Source organism: Clytia hemisphaerica, unplaced genomic scaffold, assembly GCF_902728285.1.
Source record: "Clytia hemisphaerica strain Z4C2 unplaced genomic scaffold, Clytia hemisphaerica genome assembly, whole genome shotgun sequence".
NCBI classification, from domain to species: domain Eukaryota; kingdom Metazoa; phylum Cnidaria; class Hydrozoa; order Leptothecata; family Clytiidae; genus Clytia; species Clytia hemisphaerica.
The window spans coordinates 86,967-104,315 of record NW_027103377.1 but is presented as its reverse complement, the minus strand read 5'-3'; the positions used below and the strand labels follow the sequence as shown (position 1 = coordinate 104,315).

The 17,349-nt window shown below is 36.3% G+C and overlaps 1 protein-coding gene across 8 annotated transcripts in view; it reads left to right on the top strand.

Moving 5' to 3' along the window:
* LOC136824495 (cysteine desulfurase-like) overlaps positions 1–17,349 on the top strand; it is a 38,454-nt gene that overhangs the window by 12,866 nt on the left and 8,239 nt on the right. For 6 of the 8 annotated variants that reach the window (XM_067080542.1, XM_067080543.1, XM_067080551.1 and 3 more), the window contains exons 2-3: positions 16,704–16,978; positions 17,238–17,268. In XM_067080542.1, the coding sequence (XP_066936643.1) occupies positions 16,704–16,978; positions 17,238–17,268 (306 nt within the window). Of the gene's footprint in view, positions 1–1,420; positions 1,705–16,160; positions 16,266–16,703; positions 16,979–17,237; positions 17,269–17,349 lie in introns of those variants that run through there. The other 2 variants (XM_067080544.1, XM_067080545.1) reach the window with 2 other exon arrangements.

Sequence of the window (17,349 nt, the reverse complement as noted above, 5' to 3'; positions counted from 1 at the left end):
AAAGGGGTTATTCTAAAGAACGGAAGATACACTATTACATATCTTATAGTCCATACCCAAGTTTTATCCGTTCTTTAAAAGCATTATACAAAGAGGTTATTCTAAAGTAATAGTAGCCATCAAATAAGTGAGTTTTCATTTTATTTCTTTCCAATTTTTTCACAAATAAGATCATCAATTTAGATCTAAAAAAATCAGTCCCCCGCGGGGGACTCAAGTGCAATTATGCCGATTGAAGTCAATGAACGTGTGCCTTTTTGATGGCAGTCTCACCCCAGTATTCCAGTATTGAACTAGAAATAGATGATAGGCGATATTTTATGCATCTTGTCTGAATCTCACATAACCTGGATATTCAGGCCGGAACTTTTCTCCTTGTTTGTTCGTTCCCCGGGGGGGGTACTTAGGCAAATGAAGGGTACGGTATGTGCCGCCCTTAAGGGTACCTTTTTTGGACTTCCAAAGTCCCGCTAAGGGTCGGAAAATCAGAAAATCAAATTTCAGTCCCAGTAAGGGTCGGAAAATAGGAAAATTTCAACTTTTTACCCCCTGAAAGATCGAAATTTGGTCAAAATTGGTCAAATTAGTCCCGCTAAGGGTCGTAAAATTCCCAAAATTTTCCTTTGTTTTCTCCTTTTTAGTCCCGGTAAGGGTCCAAAGTTCGAAAGTCGGGCGGCACCCCCCCGTCAGCTCGCAACCCTAGTACCCCCCCCCGGGGTTCGTTCCCAGTCTTCTCAAAAGTTGACCACGATGCTAAAGGTTGAAAGGAGTATGAGCCAATTCACGGTCGAAAGGAATCGTAAGACTTTCTGTTGGTCTAAAATTGTCGAGGAGGTATTTGTGTTTAGAAATATACAGCATCTTATGCATCTTGTCTGAATCTCACATAACAAGATGCCCCTGGATGGAATTAAAATTCAAGAATGTTCTCAATTTTTCAATTATTCCCAATGTTAATCAAAAAAGGTAGGCTGCTACCAAAGACAGTTTTTCAACATTCATAGCGACTGGCGGATGTATCCTTTCTAGCGGCACCCAACCGTAACTGTTTTTCTAACTACCGCCATCCTCCCAAACCTTAGGTCGATTAGGTTGAATTCAAAAAAGCTTGAAAATACTGTGCATGTGGTTAAAACCCCACTAAGGTGTGTTGGTATAAGCCCTTTTTCAGAAAAACAAAAAAATAGTTTGATGCTTAAGTATTGTATGGGAATAAAATAAGGTTTCCAATTTTTGTTGGTGATTTTTCAAAATTCTTTCGGTATTTTTGTGTCGGCAGCCCCCGTTCATCCTTACAACGAAACCGTCATGGAAATTACAATATAAGCTTTAGGGATCCCTTTGTTCACGTTTTATTTTTTGAACGTGCAGAAAGGCATACCTCAGCATGTTGAGTAGATGAAAATGATGCATAATTAATAGACTAAACCACAATATTTGAATTGTAAATATTATTGAATGAGGAGGCTCACTGGCTTGACGTGTATAAGCAGTCAACACTATATAAGACGAAGTATGGCAAGAAACATTATAAGTTTTTACCTGAAAAGCTAGTTGGAGAACGCAAAAAAATTATAACTGTTGATAATCTTTTATTTGATCGGGAGATTTGATTTTTGGAAGTTCTGGATAGAGAGAGATGTTTGCAAAAATTGTTCATCATCACTCTGGATGGATGGATGCCCTCCATCTCCACATGCATGTGTAAGATCATTTCTTTTCTTATAGATATTTCCCACATTACACCCCTGTCTCAGCCTCAGAATTGTGTTTGAATTATTCTTTTTCTTTAAACACTGATTTGGGGTTGATTGGAGGAATGCGATCAGGCTTTGTTTGTAACGACTGTTCAAACTGAAACAAAAATTGAATATTTCTGAATTTTATGAATTGAAAATTTGACAAAATCCAAATATAGGACTTAAGTTTTCACAAGTTTGGAAAAATTGACAAAAAATTGATTGATAAATAAATTTGATAATTGAAATACGGAGATATTGACTCCTTTGAAATTGGCTAAGTTGACAAATCAAACTTAGGAAAAAATTGAAAATTATTTAGAAAAATTGAAATACGGAGAAATTTACAAATCAAACTTAGGAAAAAATTGAAAATTTAGAAAAATTGAATGAAAAATAAAAATTGTTCTTACCAGATAGCCTAGGTAAACGTGGTTTAATAAAGCATTCATGGATCTTGACAAAGTTGACAAATCAAACTTAGGAAAAAATTGAAAATTTAGAAAAATTGAATGAAAAATAAAAATTGTTCTTACCAGATAGCCTAGGTAAACGTGGTTTAATAAAGCATTCATGGATCTTGACAATGTAGGTAAGAAATCAAATCAAAGTGAATCAAAAATCAACCAAAAAATTGTAAATCAAATTCATGGCTCAAAGTTCTTTCAACGCTCTCTTGTTAACAACAAAATTCATTCTGATTAAAAATTTGAGTAAGTGACGAGAGAAAATGCTGTGACATAGTTGAAGTAGAAACAAGTCCCTAAGGGACGCGTAAAGTAATTATAAAAATTAATTAGTCTAGATTTTTCGTGACGTCAAGGCAGAGGAGTTTTCTCATGGGAACTAAGGATGTATCCTTACACTCCCCCCAGCAAGACAATTCATTGAACTTTGTAGAGTTCATGCATTAAATCAATCTCATCAACATGATGAATAACAACAATACTTCGTACAGCACGAAAGGTAACTCGATCCTTCTTTTCATTGGCATTTCGATATCGAATGTAACATTTTCGAACTTTACCATCACGACCAGTTTCAATGGAATCGATCATACCGAATTGATAGCTGGATGACAACTTTGATTCGTGTTTAGTGAAGAGTACAACGTCTCCTTTCTTGATATCTCGATCTGATTTGAACCATTTTGGAGTGAACATGAGTTGAGGTACATGGTTTACGAGCCATGTTTCAAACCAGGCGTCGAATATTGCTTTGTTCTGATCCAGTATTCGATCCTTGAAGACGATGTTGAACGAGCCAGTAGGACTTCGATCATTGTTTCGACCAAGACGTAGTCGATTGGGAGTTAGTAGATCGATGCTTTCGAAGTCTCCTTTTATCCCTCTAATTGCCATTGGTAGATTGTTGATGTTGTTAGAGATTTGAGCAGCAAGTGTTTCGAGTTGCATCAGTGATAACTTTTGGTTTGTGAACTGAGTTTCCATTGATCGACGAATCTCTCGGATCTTTCTTTCAACACGTCCGTTCATGTTGTGTCGACTTCCTTGGAAACTTCCTGTTGCTCCTTCTGGCTCAGTGATATTTCCTTTGCTGTGAGATTTGGGAAGTCGTCACCAGTCATCCATGAGAATCCATTGATCCATGTAGAGTTGGGTGCAATGACTTCATTTGAGTCACATCTCCTTGTTGCTATGTCTGCGATCATGTCAGTGCTCTTGATGTAACTCCAATTTGATGATGAAGAAAAACGTTTGATTTCAACCACACGACTCCTGAGCCATTTCTTGAGTGGTCTGTCATCCTCAAAATTGAGTTCTTTGATGTCAAGTGCGATCGAATCTTCCTTTGGTTTCCACGTCATTCCAGCAACTGATATAGTTTCACCGTCTGATGAGAGGTTTTTAGTTTGGATGACTTCCTGAGATTGTTACACCTTTGAGAGCAAAACCACCGTGGGATATGACTACTTCAAGCTCGTTGGACATTTCTTGGACTTCTTCCAGTGTTGAATGCCCAGATAAACAATCGTCGACGTAGATATCCTTTGAAACAGTACGATAGACATTTGGATGTTGGTCTTGGAAGATTTTGGCGGTCTCCCTCAAACCGAATTCTGCCTGATTTCCGCTTGATTTAACTCCGTATATAAGAGTCTTGATGATTTTTTCGTCTGGTGATGCATCATGGGCAAGTGATTCATGCCATAGGTATCGTTGTAAACACCAGTGAGATTGATCGAGCTTGATAGTGTTATACATCTTCTGGATGTCAGTGTGGAATGCAAATCTATGTCCCCTCCACCGAAGGAAGATTTCAAGAAGTTTATTCATACCATTGCGTCCTTTGGGTAGGATGTCGTTCAGTGATTTCCCAGATTCAGTTGGCATTGAAGCATCGTAGACGACACGACATGGTGTGGAGATTGATGATGGTTTCCAGACTGCACGCCAGGGAATGAAGTTTTGCACAGGGTTTGATTGGAGCATTCTTTGTTGATCAATTGGTAGGTTCTTTACATATTCGACATAACCAAGTGATTGAAGTTTGGATTCCGATTTGATTATGTCATCCTTGTCCTGCTGATTCTTTGCAAGACGTTTGACTTGTTGATTGTACACACGTAGAGCAATGCTTCGATTTGGTGCAAGTGCAGTCTCAGGATTTTGGAGTAATGGTAATGTAGCAGTTGTTATGCACTCGTTGACGTTGACCTTCACAGAACGATTGATCAGGTCCTGCTCCACTTCTTCTCTGATACTCATTGTGTCTTCAGTACTGTGTTCTTTGCAGGTGGTACAATTTCGACATTTGACACATCTGAAGCTGATTTCACTACCAGTTGATTCCACTTGAATGAATTGGTTGTAGTCTCGTTTGATGTCCTCGTAACCCAGTAGTCCGATGTCTGGATTGACGTTGTATCCTTGGCGATAGATCTTCAGTTGGCTGTTGATAAAGTGGCTTGATTGGAAGGAATGGAACGCATGGACTCTTCCAAATACTTCATGTGGACCACCGATAACTCCTTGGCTGCCATCGACGCTTCTGAACTTTGACTTGTAAATTGTTAATCCTGATGGAAGTTCAAAGATCTTCTCTGGGAAATTTGAAAGATGTCGAATCCCAATCATGAAGTCAACATTCGTTTTGGAAGACTTGGTAACTGCATTGGATCACCACCTTGCTCCTGGTAATGATGCTGGATATCTCTTTCAACTTTTCCTTGGAGAGGATAGAATGGAAACGTAGCTGTAATCCTATCCATGCAGACTCCGACCATCTCTGTGTCTTGATTGTTGGCCAGTGGAAGAACGATTTTGTAGATGCCATGGTCTGTGTGAGATGTGATACCACCGACTCCTCCCATCGAGACTGTGCCTGAGTATTGTTGAACAGCTCGAGCACCCAACGATTGAGTTGCTTGAAATCTTGTGATAAAGTTAGCACATCCGGTATCGTAGAAGATTGTATATTCCTTACCATCGACTTCAATCGTTTGGAGCATGTAGATTGCTTTGATGATTGGGTTTGATTCTTCGACGGTGTTGGCTTCATCTTTGATTGGTGGATGTTCTTCAAATGCAAGATGTGATAAATTGATTTCTTTAGAGAATGATGGAAGTTGACGTTGGCGTGTGATACATCTTGATTTGTAATGTTCGAGCAGATCAAGATTTTGTTGGTCATCTTTGTGGGAATCGCATACGAGGACGTGCATTTTGGTTGTGAATGGGTCGTGATACGGATGCTTGCAGATGAAGGCTCGTTGGCATTGACCATCTTGATGTTTGCCGGATTTGCGTTGTGCACCTGGATATAAACATTGGTAGCATAGACCCTTTGATCGTAGTTTTTGGAATCTTTCCAGTGGTGACATCTCGACGAATTTTGGGCATGCAAAATATTGTACGATTTTGGTGTTGTTTGGACCATTGGTTGCGACGTGATTGCGATCACCACAGATATGACATACCAGTTCGTCTTTGACATCAGAATGATAGGAGGGTGAATCTCGTTTGTGTGGTTTCTGTTCAGGTTTCTGTGGTTCTTGCTTGTAGATGAGTTGTTTTTGCTCTTGGATTTTGCGTTCGATCTCAAGGAATTTGATGAGTTGGTCCCATAGATCATTCTCTTCCAGTTCGTCCTCACACGTTGATTGGAGCCATCTTGTTGTCATGCTTGTGCCCATGAGAAGGTAGATACGTTGCAGTCCATCTCCATTGTACAACTTTTGTTCGATCTTATGCCTTTTGCTGAGTAGCATAAGATCCTTCATGGTGCTGATAACTTTGCTGATGACTTCTGCAGCTTTGGATGGTGATTTGATCTTGGAGAGGATGTCAAGTTTGGAGAGCTCTGAAAGTTTGTTGTCGAGTAGTATCTTTGTGTTGCCATAGGACGACTTGAGGCGTTTCCACATCTCATCAATATCGGTGTCAGCTTTGACAATTGACAGTGCTGGCTGGTCCAGGTAGTTATTTCGAAGTAGGTCTGGTAGGAAGATTTTTGGTGTATCACGAAGGTGAATCTTTTCAAACTCGGTTTGAAAGGTGTAGATGTCCATAGTTGATTCGAATCCACTGAACTTTGGAAGCTTGATTTTGAGGATGGAGTCCTTGAATTTTGAATGTTTCTCAAGTTCACGAGATGAGACTTCTTTGTCGATAAGTGAAATGAGTATGCGAAGATTGGTGAGTGAAGCTTCATACCGTGTTTGAAGTCCAAAAACTTCGGATTGTTTGGTGGTACCAAAGGCTTCTTTGATGAGTGGTTGAAGATCTTTAGATATGCATTCGAGTGATTTGTAGATGTCACTTGTTCCTTTTTGTGCGTTTTTGAGTTCAGCATCTGGTGATTGAGATGGAACAAAGGATGTCTTGCTTTCGACGAGTTTGAGTTTCTGATGAATACTTTTGGTGGCAAATTCGATAGATTTGAGTTGCGCCGATTGGTTTGTTTGAGTGATAGCACTTTTTAAGGTACGTTTCTTGGCGAGACCTTCTTTGGTGTATGCTTTGATGGTTTGCAAGGTGGTTTGGTAGCTTTGATCTTCATCAAATTGAAGCTCGGTATGCAATCGTTTATATGTTGCTTTGAGTGTTCCAATGGCGTTCAGGGAATCAGTTATTTCGTCAATATCGACCAAATCAATGATGGGATTCTCGTCTATGAAATCTTCAATGTCTTCTTGGATGAGTTTCAATCCTGGCTCTGCAGATTTCACCAGCTTAGCGATAGCGATCTGTGAAGTGTCTATTTTTGGCAGCTTCGGTATAGCTCCCTTTGCAGTGTCTGATTTTGGTACATCACGATGGAGTTCTGATGGAATGGTTTCGTCTTGATTTGGTATCACTTGATCATCTGGTTTGGTTGCCATTTTTGGATTGGACTTTCGAGGTCCTATCCGTGGTTGGTACTTCTTTTTGCTCCGAAGTAGCATGCGCAGCGGCAAATGGTTGAGTGGGCGTGGCGATGAAGACGATTGGACAGTAGATGTAATTGGCAGCTGTTTGATTTTGAGGCGATTCTGTTTGAATGTAGGGATTTGGGGTTGATTGGAGGAATGCGATCAGGCTTTGTTTGTAACGACTGTTCAAACTGAAACAAAAATTGAATATTTCTGAATTTTATGAATTGAAAATTTGACAAAATCCAAATATAGGACTTAAGTTTTCACAAGTTTGGAAAAATTGACAAAAAATTGATTGATAAATAAATTTGATAATTGAAATACGGAGATATTGACTCCTTTGAAATTGGCTAAGTTGACAAATCAAACTTAGGAAAAAATTGAAAATTATTTAGAAAAATTGAAATACGGAGAAATTTACTCCTTGAAAATTTGGCTAAGTTGACAAATCAAACTTAGGAAAAAATTGAAAATTTAGAAAAATTGAATGAAAAATAAAAATTGTTCTTACCAGATAGCCTAGGGTAAACGTGGTTTAATAAAGCATTCATGGATCTTGACAATGTAGGTAAGAAATCAAATCAAAGTGAATCAAAAATCAACCAAAAAATTGTAAATCAAATTCATGGCTCAAAGTTCTTTCAACGCTCTCTTGTTAACAACAAAATTCATTCTGATTAAAAATTTGAGTAAGTGACGAGAGAAAATGCTGTGACATAGTTGAAGTAGAAACAAGTCCCTAAGGGACGCGTAAAGTAATTATAAAAATTAATTAGTCTAGATTTTTCGTGACGTCAAGGCAGAGGAGTTTTCTCGTGGGAACTAAGGATGTATCCTTACACCCTGTGTCAAAGACCCGCTGAGACCGCAATCCAACTGGAAAATGTGGCCAAAATTCCGTCCCCGGTGGGAAAAATACCCTGTATTTTCAGACTCACTGGAAAATTGACTTTGATTTCATCCCTATTTATAATTCTATAGAAAAGATTACACTCCAAAACCGTCCCAATTGTGCTTTTTTTACCAGAGAGCAATAGCATTTCTATCCCCACTAGGATTTCGAAAGAAATTTTCATTATCCCCATGCAAGAAGAAGTCCCACCGGGGCTGTTGGACAGGGGTGTTAGACAGGGGTTTTTTACGTTCGAGATGTTGGGATGAGGGTTCAGTGCAGTTTTTCAACAGTGATAACATTTTTTTAGGAAAAAGACAGAACTGGCCATAATTGTACTTAAGAAACGGACATAATTTGGGACTGTAACTTCTTTTAGAGAGATATGAAAGAAGAAAGCTTTTAGCTTTTAAAACTTTAATAATGCTAACAAAACTAAAAAATGTTAACAAAATACAACACGCTAAATTATTATTGACCAAGCCCTGAAAAATCTTCTTTCCAACTAGGCATTACTTAGATGTTTCAAAATGTATCAAGTACCAATTTTTGGGGAACAGACTTGAAAAAAATATGTATATCATCAATGATCACAAATCTTCCACATGCTTTTATGTTTCTTGCTTTCATGGAAATCCCTTCTCGCTCACTTGTGAAAGTAACAATTTTTAGTAATTTTAGTACTTCCTAAAGGTAGTAGCCATTCTCTAATTAACAAAGTTGTGTTCAATCATAGCCTTGTTTCAAAAACCAGCAAAACATCAATATTTAAAAGTACAAATTACGCGTAGTTATTTAGATAGGACGTCTAAATTGTATTAAGTTGGACAGCTTTCTTTCAAGGGGATTTTGTAATAAGCAAATATATTATTTTGCGTTGATTTTTTGCTTTATAAACCTTAATCAAAATTAATTAGCATGAAGAAATAGCACACAATTACATGGTAACACGAAAATATTAGCACAATGATACCAAATTGTATATAATATATAAAAAACGACATGGACTTGTTACTACGCCAGTTTGGTTGGTTCTTCATTTACTGGTTTTGTTGAACTGTCGGTTTTGCGTTTGTTTTTTGTTGTTGTATTCTACTTGCAGATTGCCTTGGAACGTACTTTATGTATTACAGTTTAGTCTCTTCAACTCAAACCTCTATAACTCGAATTTCTTCTTAGCTCGAACAAGTTTTTCCTATTCCCTTCAGTTAACAATGTCTAAACCTTACTCCATAATTCGAAATTTTACTAATTCGAACAAATTTGTGTTCCTCTTGCGTTTTTGAGTTTTGGAGACTCCACTGTACCATTTGGGAGACACAAAGGGAAATAACACAAAGAAGGTTTTGATCTTTTCAAATTATTCGAAAAACTCAAAACAACTGTCCGTCAGAAACAGATATCAGTCTGGAAATGTAATCCTAAACGGGGCTCAACTTTTCAAGTAACAAATAAAACTCCATCATACCATATGAAGTCCGCCTAAAATAAGTCAATTTGACCCCCGAGAATTCCCCACAATGCTTTGCGCGGAAAAAAGTTCACGGTAAAATTTCTTCCGCAGAAAGCCTTGTGGGGAATTCTCGGGGGTCAAATCTCAGTTTTCATGCTTAAAAATCAAATTCAAAGCTACCTTTACGCCCTAAGTCAGGAGCCCTTAGACAGAAAAAAAGAGACGGAGATTTTGACATTATTATCATGTAATAAATTTTGCCAAAATGACCGTAAATCTGGTACTGAGAAAACTGCTCAACTTTCACTATTACTTTTCTTGATGTAATCTCATGGTTGATTGAAATTCGATTGACGTTTTTGCTTACGTTAATTTGTAATTTCCCGCGAACTTGTAATTTCCCTCCTAGCTTTTGTAATTTCCCTCCTAGATTTTGTAATTTCCCGCAAAAGTGAGATTTTCATCATTTGGAAATTCATCACCTTTTTCGACTTTCTTACTAACTTCGAAGGCTTAAGTAAATGGAATACTATCCAATTAAAACTCGATTCGCGTTTCTATGACTTTTTTGACCTCTTTTTTTTTAATTTCAGATTGATTTCCAGTGTTAAATTGACGTCTTTCAGAATTGTTAGAATTTCAATCCAAACCATGAGATTAACCAGGAATCCCATGCTTGTTTTCGTGAAATTCTGGATAAATTACCCTCTGTCAAATTTTGAAATGTTTTAAATTTCCCTCGTTGCACTCGGGAAATTTCAAAAAATTTCAAAATTGACCTCGGGAAATTTATCCCGAATTTCCCTCATAACCATGAGATTACTAGTACTAATTTTTACAATGTTGGTATTTGGATTATGGTGTATTTGAAAAAAAGTTAATATACACGTTTTTGTTTTTATTAGAACACCTAAAATTTGGCTGAGCCTGGATGTGCTTATTTTTTTAGCAATTTCCAGCCTAAAATGTTCTTAAATGCGTTCTTATTTTTTCAGACTACTCTAAATCGACAATATGATACAAAATAAAGAGCACTTAAATTTGGCAAAATTTGGACAATATTTGACTCTCGACTTTTGAAGATCCACCCCTAAATTCGGTTAAAACTGCTTAAAAAGAGGACAAAATTGTAGTTTATTGTCATTTTTTTCCAAACTGAGGCTGGGCATGTTCTTAAGATGTTCTTAATTTTTCGACGAATTTCAGCCTATATGTTCTTATAAACTAGGTTCTAATAAAAAAAAACGTGTAGTTAGATTCAGGTTTCAGTATTATATATTGGATTGGAGTATTTGCTGTTGCCTCCCCCCACGCTTTTTGTTCACAAACTTTTACACACTTTATTACATGGAACATAAAAAAAAGCAGAATGAACATAATTACACCCCTGTCTCAGTGACTCACTGAGAAGATTTTTAGTAGCGCTTCTGAATTGCATTGTTCAAAACTCGAAGACCAAATGGATTACAAACCTTTAAAGGTTTTGTTTTTAAATAAGAGTGAAATCGTTTGCTTACTCATCAATTTTAATTCACAAGCTTTTTCACATTGAATTGACACGGATGTGGAGCAAGATTGGTCAGAAAGAGGAAAAGAAAAACATTTTTTGCTTATATCAGCATAATATGACAATAGGCAGACAATGTCCTGATACGAAATATGTATCTGATATGAAACGGGGACACTTATGTAAAAATAAAGCCTTTAAATTACGACTTTTCCTGTTGGGACAGCTGAGTGAGTTTTGCAATGATCATGAATGATGGTTCATTTTACTCAACAGGGATGAATTCGCGCCAATTTATCCAATAAGGAAGGGGTCTCATTGGGTCTGCTTTACTAGGGCGGGGTGTATATTAACTTCCTCTTGGTAAGCTCTTGTCATAAAAATCTAAAGAGAAAGTTAAGTGGACAAATTTGAGTTGACCGATTCTGGCTTGGACTCTTAATCAAGAAGGCGGACCTTAGACTTCAATTCTTAAACGATGTCAAATACTTTTCATTATCTTTCAATTATTTTTGAAAGATTGTCTCATTATCAACAACAACTTGCCGAGTTGGTGATACCATGTGCAAAAAAACAAGTTCAAGCTTTAAAAGCTCTCTCCTGCTCTCCGACCTGATGCGTAATGGTGCTTGATGGGCTATTTTTGTGTGAAAAAAAAAACAAAGTTTGGTGTGGTGATTTTTTTGTCTGTCTGTCTGTCTGATTAGAGCAAAATATTCGACTTGATAGCATGATGAGGGGAACCACTAGGAGGAACCGCGAGGAACCGCTATTGTATATACTCGGACCTTTTTAGTCAATACTTTTGCAGTGAAGGTAGCTTGATAAGGGGTACAGTAGATAGTAGCCATTCATTTTAAATCCCCTCGGAGCTAGAAGAGATTACCTTGGATGGTAAATTATACAGTTTTTCCTCCCTGTAAACTCTTCGGCAATCAAAATTCGTATATAATATTGCATATTTTGGACCACGATGCCCCGATAGGTTAATCGAGTAACATGGGAGCTAATAAGGTCAGCGGTCGTATGTCAGGATCAGATCATTCTCCTAGTCAAATATGTATTTTGAAAAAAAAACATTAGCACAACTTGGTCGGTATCAAGGTTAATTTGTGTCCATTATGTGTCCATAATTACTGGTTTTCATACCTCTTTAATGATATTGTTCATTGTTCTTTTTCTACACTTTTTTTTATAAGAACAAACTATATAAGAACGTAAGGCTTCGGTGGCCAAAATCTTAAGAACAAGTTAAGAACATTTTAAGGCTTCTGGGCTCTAAAACACCTGTTTTCTCAGGAAAATGGACAAAAATACTCAAAGAATGCTGAAAATAAGAACATGTTAAGAACATTTTTAGGCTTAAAACCCGAAAAGTTAAGAACTTCAAAAGGCTTCAAAAATTTTGGATGTTCTTATAAAAAAACTTGTATTACTTTTAACGACCATGTCACATAGGAAATGAGATTAGATGAAATCAATCACACTTCGAAAAGTGCCTCAGTATCTCGATTTATTCGTTCACTTATGTGTAGACTATCCAAAGGATTAGCTCAAAGGGATATCAGTATTTAGTTCGTGACGATCACATATGATGGAATGCTATGCAATGGTGTTGTTTTTCTGACATCTCTAAGCAGTATTTATTGATGGAAATTTACCCTGGTTGCATAAGATGATTGTGACAGGTGGAAAAAATAGTAACAAGTTATTTTCTGATTGGTTAATTTGCTGATATTCTTTATCCGTTGCATTCAACGTCCTTCAGTACTTAAGTCTTTTGAATAAGATTTTTTTTCTTTCAATCAATTTGGTATTACGGTTTCTCACTTTCAACACTCGATAGCATTTTATAGTTGCTCAAGATATATGTACACGCTTTTTTTTTCCTAAGGGTACCTTTTCCAATATGTTTAAAATGCATTGTAAGGGTAGAAATTTCAGAAAATTCTTGAAAAATCTAGATATTTAGACCAAAAATGCTAGAATTTTGACCATTTTTTGCACGAAAGGAATCGAAAATTTGGGGGAAAATGCACTCTAAGGGTATGATTTTCACTGATTTTTTCTGCACTGTAAGGGTGTAATTTTGAAAGCCAATTTTTGGCCTGCACATACCGTCAGTCTGCAAACCCAGTGCCCCCCGTAATATTCTTAACATATTCTTAAGGTTAATTTTTAGATTTTACCAGTCATAGTCTCAAAAACATCGAATGAGTAATGTAAAACAGAAGAGTTTCTTATGTGTATGCATAAAAAACAAAAGAATAAATAACAGCTATGTAAAGTACAAAGTAAATGAAATAGAAAATTATAAAAACAGAAATATATTCATTAAAAAATATTGAAAATTTTCATGACGGCAATATTCTTTCGATATTATTTTTTTTCTTCCATTTTCGTCATGGATATGAAGTTATAAAGTGTATTCTTATAAAAAACGTGTAGTTGTGTTTTTTTTTCGTTGGCAATATGGCCTGGGGAAGAGTATGGTTGTTTTTAGACTAGGTTGTTTTGGAAAGTGTCTTGGGACGTCTTATGGAAATTTTTAGTTTTTCCATTTAGATTCAACGGGCTTTTCAGAATTCAATTTGAGAATGTTTTTGCCCCCGCAAGGAGCGCAGCGACTGAGGAGGCATTCATAGCTTCACGCAATATATTGGACTGGAATCTCGATTTTTTGCGAATTGTTTTTGTTTTTGCGTCGTAATCGGCTTTCCGGCCAAATAAGTGTTCCGCAAAAATATGGCGGTAAATTATACAGCGGTAAATGTTATACATATTTTCATATTACGTTATATGCTATTACCATTATTGCGTATTACATTTTATTAGTTTTGATTTAGGATTGAAAAGCTGAAGCGAGTGTTATAAATGCAAATTATAGAAAAAGTATAGTGATTACACCATAATAACACGAATTACAATATTACTTGTTCAAATCAAAACAAACAAAATGGCAGACTGGTTATGATGATGAGCTGATTCATTGACTGGAAAAAGTGTTTTGTATGTTAAATTTTGTTTCTTGTCTTTCAAACTGAATACTAAATATTGTAATTTAGTTAGAAGTTCATTTCAGCAATGATTTCAATTCTTTTTCTGGAATCTTTAAAGAAGTTTGCTCAAGTTTTCAAATGTACATTTGATATTTTTGTTCAAACTGTAATTTATCTTTGTCTGTTTTATTATACTAATAACTAGCTTTATTGTTTATAGAGCTTCTTGAGCTTTAAAGACCATCATATGGTCATAACTCGAGAAAGTCCTTCTTAACTTGGTAAAACAAGATACCGGCAAAGTACAAAAAAGTTGAATGTACACATAAGTAAAGTTGAATCCAAAAGTGGTTGAATGTGTTGAATGTCAATCGGTGTTTTTTTTTTGGTCTTCAAAATAGATTTACCTCACTTAGAGTGTTTTCACTGTTTGTTCAGTGTGGTAAATCTATTTTAAAAACCTGAAAAAAGTTTGTTTACATTCGTTTAACTTTGCATGCGCACGTTCCACTTTTTCATGCAGTTGTGATAGGGGCTGTCCATATAGTACGTACGCAAACATTCTCCAAAAATTTGATACCCCCTCCTGCCCATGTACGCAGAGAACAATAGAAATGATGTCATTTATACAATAGATGTACGCTTTTGCTAAACCCCCTCTCCCCCTTCACTGCGTACGTACTATATGGATGGCCCCATAGCCTAAATAACATACGCTCTAGGGGTTTGGTGAAATAGCTCCAATTCTAGCTTTCCAAGTTAAGGCATTTAACGGTGGTTAGACTAGGCACACAGACAGTCATACAGGAACACCATACAGTGAGAGTATATATAGCTAAAAACTCAAAAATTCTAGTTTCCTGAAGGCCCGTCTCTTCATTGTCTGCGCTGCAATCATATCTTCAATCCTTTCAGCTTGGAGAAAAGATTGCATCATGAAAAAGTACTATGCACTTGAAAAAAAATTAGGCACATTTCAACTTTTCGACTGTACGTCTAAATGGACCACAATGACATTCCTTTATTTTTCTTTTGACTGCAATCACAGCGTACGCAAGTGGAGCCTGGGCCTTAACTAGGATTGGTCTATTTCAGATGGCGCAGAAATTTTTGATAAATTTTATACCTTAAAGGAAGAAATTTTGGCGGGAATTTAATTTGGCGGATGGCCAGAAAAGTTTTTTCAGAGGGAATTTAATTTGGCGGATGGCGGAAAATTTCTTTTTTCCGCCATCCGCCAAATTAAATTCCCGCCAAATTAAAGATGGCCAAAATTTCTTCCTTTAAGGGGGCTATTGTTTACTAAGCAAAGTAGCAATAGAGAATTGTTGAAATATATACCAGCCAATGAAAAATAAACAAGCTATTTCTGATTGGTTACCTTGTTGAATTATTCAGCGCTATATATTTTGCCTACAATCTAAGATGTCTGCAGCATTATCGGAAAAGGTCTATTTAGTGAATGATCATGACATATATTGTTGTAAGAAAAAACAAACAAACGAGGAGATGTGAATGTCAGTAAGATAATGATACTATGATTTTCGAAATATGTTTTTGAGAAGCTTTTCAATATTTTCCTTGAATTTCATTAAATTGTCAAGCTGCATGAATTCTTCAAGTATTTTGTTAATGGAATATGATTTTTTTTTCAACCAATCAATCAATAATTAAATCAATCAATTATTCCTGATTAGTTTTTATGCTTTAACTTTTAAAGCATTAAAAGCTTTATAAGTGCAAGAGATGACCTTTCTGTGGGGGCATTTAGTGAAAGCTATGACTAGTAAAGTTATAGTATGAAGAATGTGGCAGATATTTTCACATATTACACTTTTAGTGTCATATTTATAAAATGGTTTTCATACAGTGTGGGTTAATGTTAATGGGAAAAAATGAAAAGATATTACTATTGAATAATTATTAGTAGCCTGTTAGATACATCACATATGCTTACAAAAGCCTATCCAATTGCATTTTTGTCTTTGTTTTTTTTTTTTCGAGAAAATAAAATCCCTACTTTGCTTGAAAATGATCCCATTCTTTTGTTTTGGCTTACTTTTGAGTTTTGATCGTTTGATTTCACATTGTGATTTGTTGACGTTCAGGTCGGATGAAAGATGAGATAAAATTTTTAGTCAAATTTGGGTCAAGTTGTTTGTTTGTTAGCTTGATTATACAAAATCTATGATAAACAGAATAATTATTTTATTGGTAGAATTAAACATTAAGATACATGAACATGTCCATCCTCAATTCCATACGGTTGTTGAAAAAACGGGTCGCAAAAAAGAAAAGGTAGTGTATTTTTGAAAGACGCCGCAAACTCATTGATTTTAAAGTAGCAGAAAGTACAATAAATATTAGTATGAATATATTTGTCTTCCTGGAAAGAGTTGTCAGTGCAACCATTCAGATTGTACCTTCTCTGTAACCGTGTCCGTGTACTGTTGACACTCTCTAATTCGATTTTCAAGGAGAAATGGCTTTGCATTGAATAAGGGATGAGCATATCGAATAGTAGAGCGTCGTTTTCGTCGTTTTTAAGAGTTTCTTGTTGACGGTGACGGAATAATAGAGCGTATCATATCGTAGAACGTCGAATTAGAGAGTATGAACTTGTTTCCATACTTAATAACACAAAAGACTCAAAACAAATAAGAATCGAGCTCATTCAAAAACCTAAGATTATAACATAAAATTTCAATCATTTTCACTCTCTTCGTTTATCTGTAGCGGTTCGCCCAAGCTGTTCCGCCGTAAGAAGCGTGATCTACACAAGAGTACATCAATGAGTACCGGCCTGGCACAGCTAGCTCTCTCCACCACCTACCAGATCACTGCAACCACCGGGGTGGGCGGCTATGGAGTGGAAGACATCATTAAACAGACCATACGACAAGGCACCTCCCATAACATGGACAAAGATGATCTAGCAGTCATGAAATATGTCGAAGATAACATTATCGGAAAAGATTTGGTTTATGAAAGTCCTTTCGGGAAAAGAGCAGGTATGTCTTACAAACATTATCTTGATGGATTATTACTTCCCATATTCTTTGTGATTTTAAGATTTTCCGAATTCGATGCTCTATGGTTTAATATCCAGCTTAGCCTGTTATTGGAAAAAGCTTTAAGAAATAAAACGACTTATCAACCTATAGACTATGACACTCAAATCTGACTCAAAATCATGGGGTGCTATCCAACAAGAGCCAATACCAAACCTACTAAATTGTAAACTGTGATTTTTTTGTGCTTTTTTTTCAGTCATCTATTGTGATTATACAGCGTCGGGAAAGTAAGTCATTTTTCTGTTCAAAATCCATTGGCTGAAATAGCGGCTGTTGGTACCCACTAACAAATTCGTGCTTCTTATAAA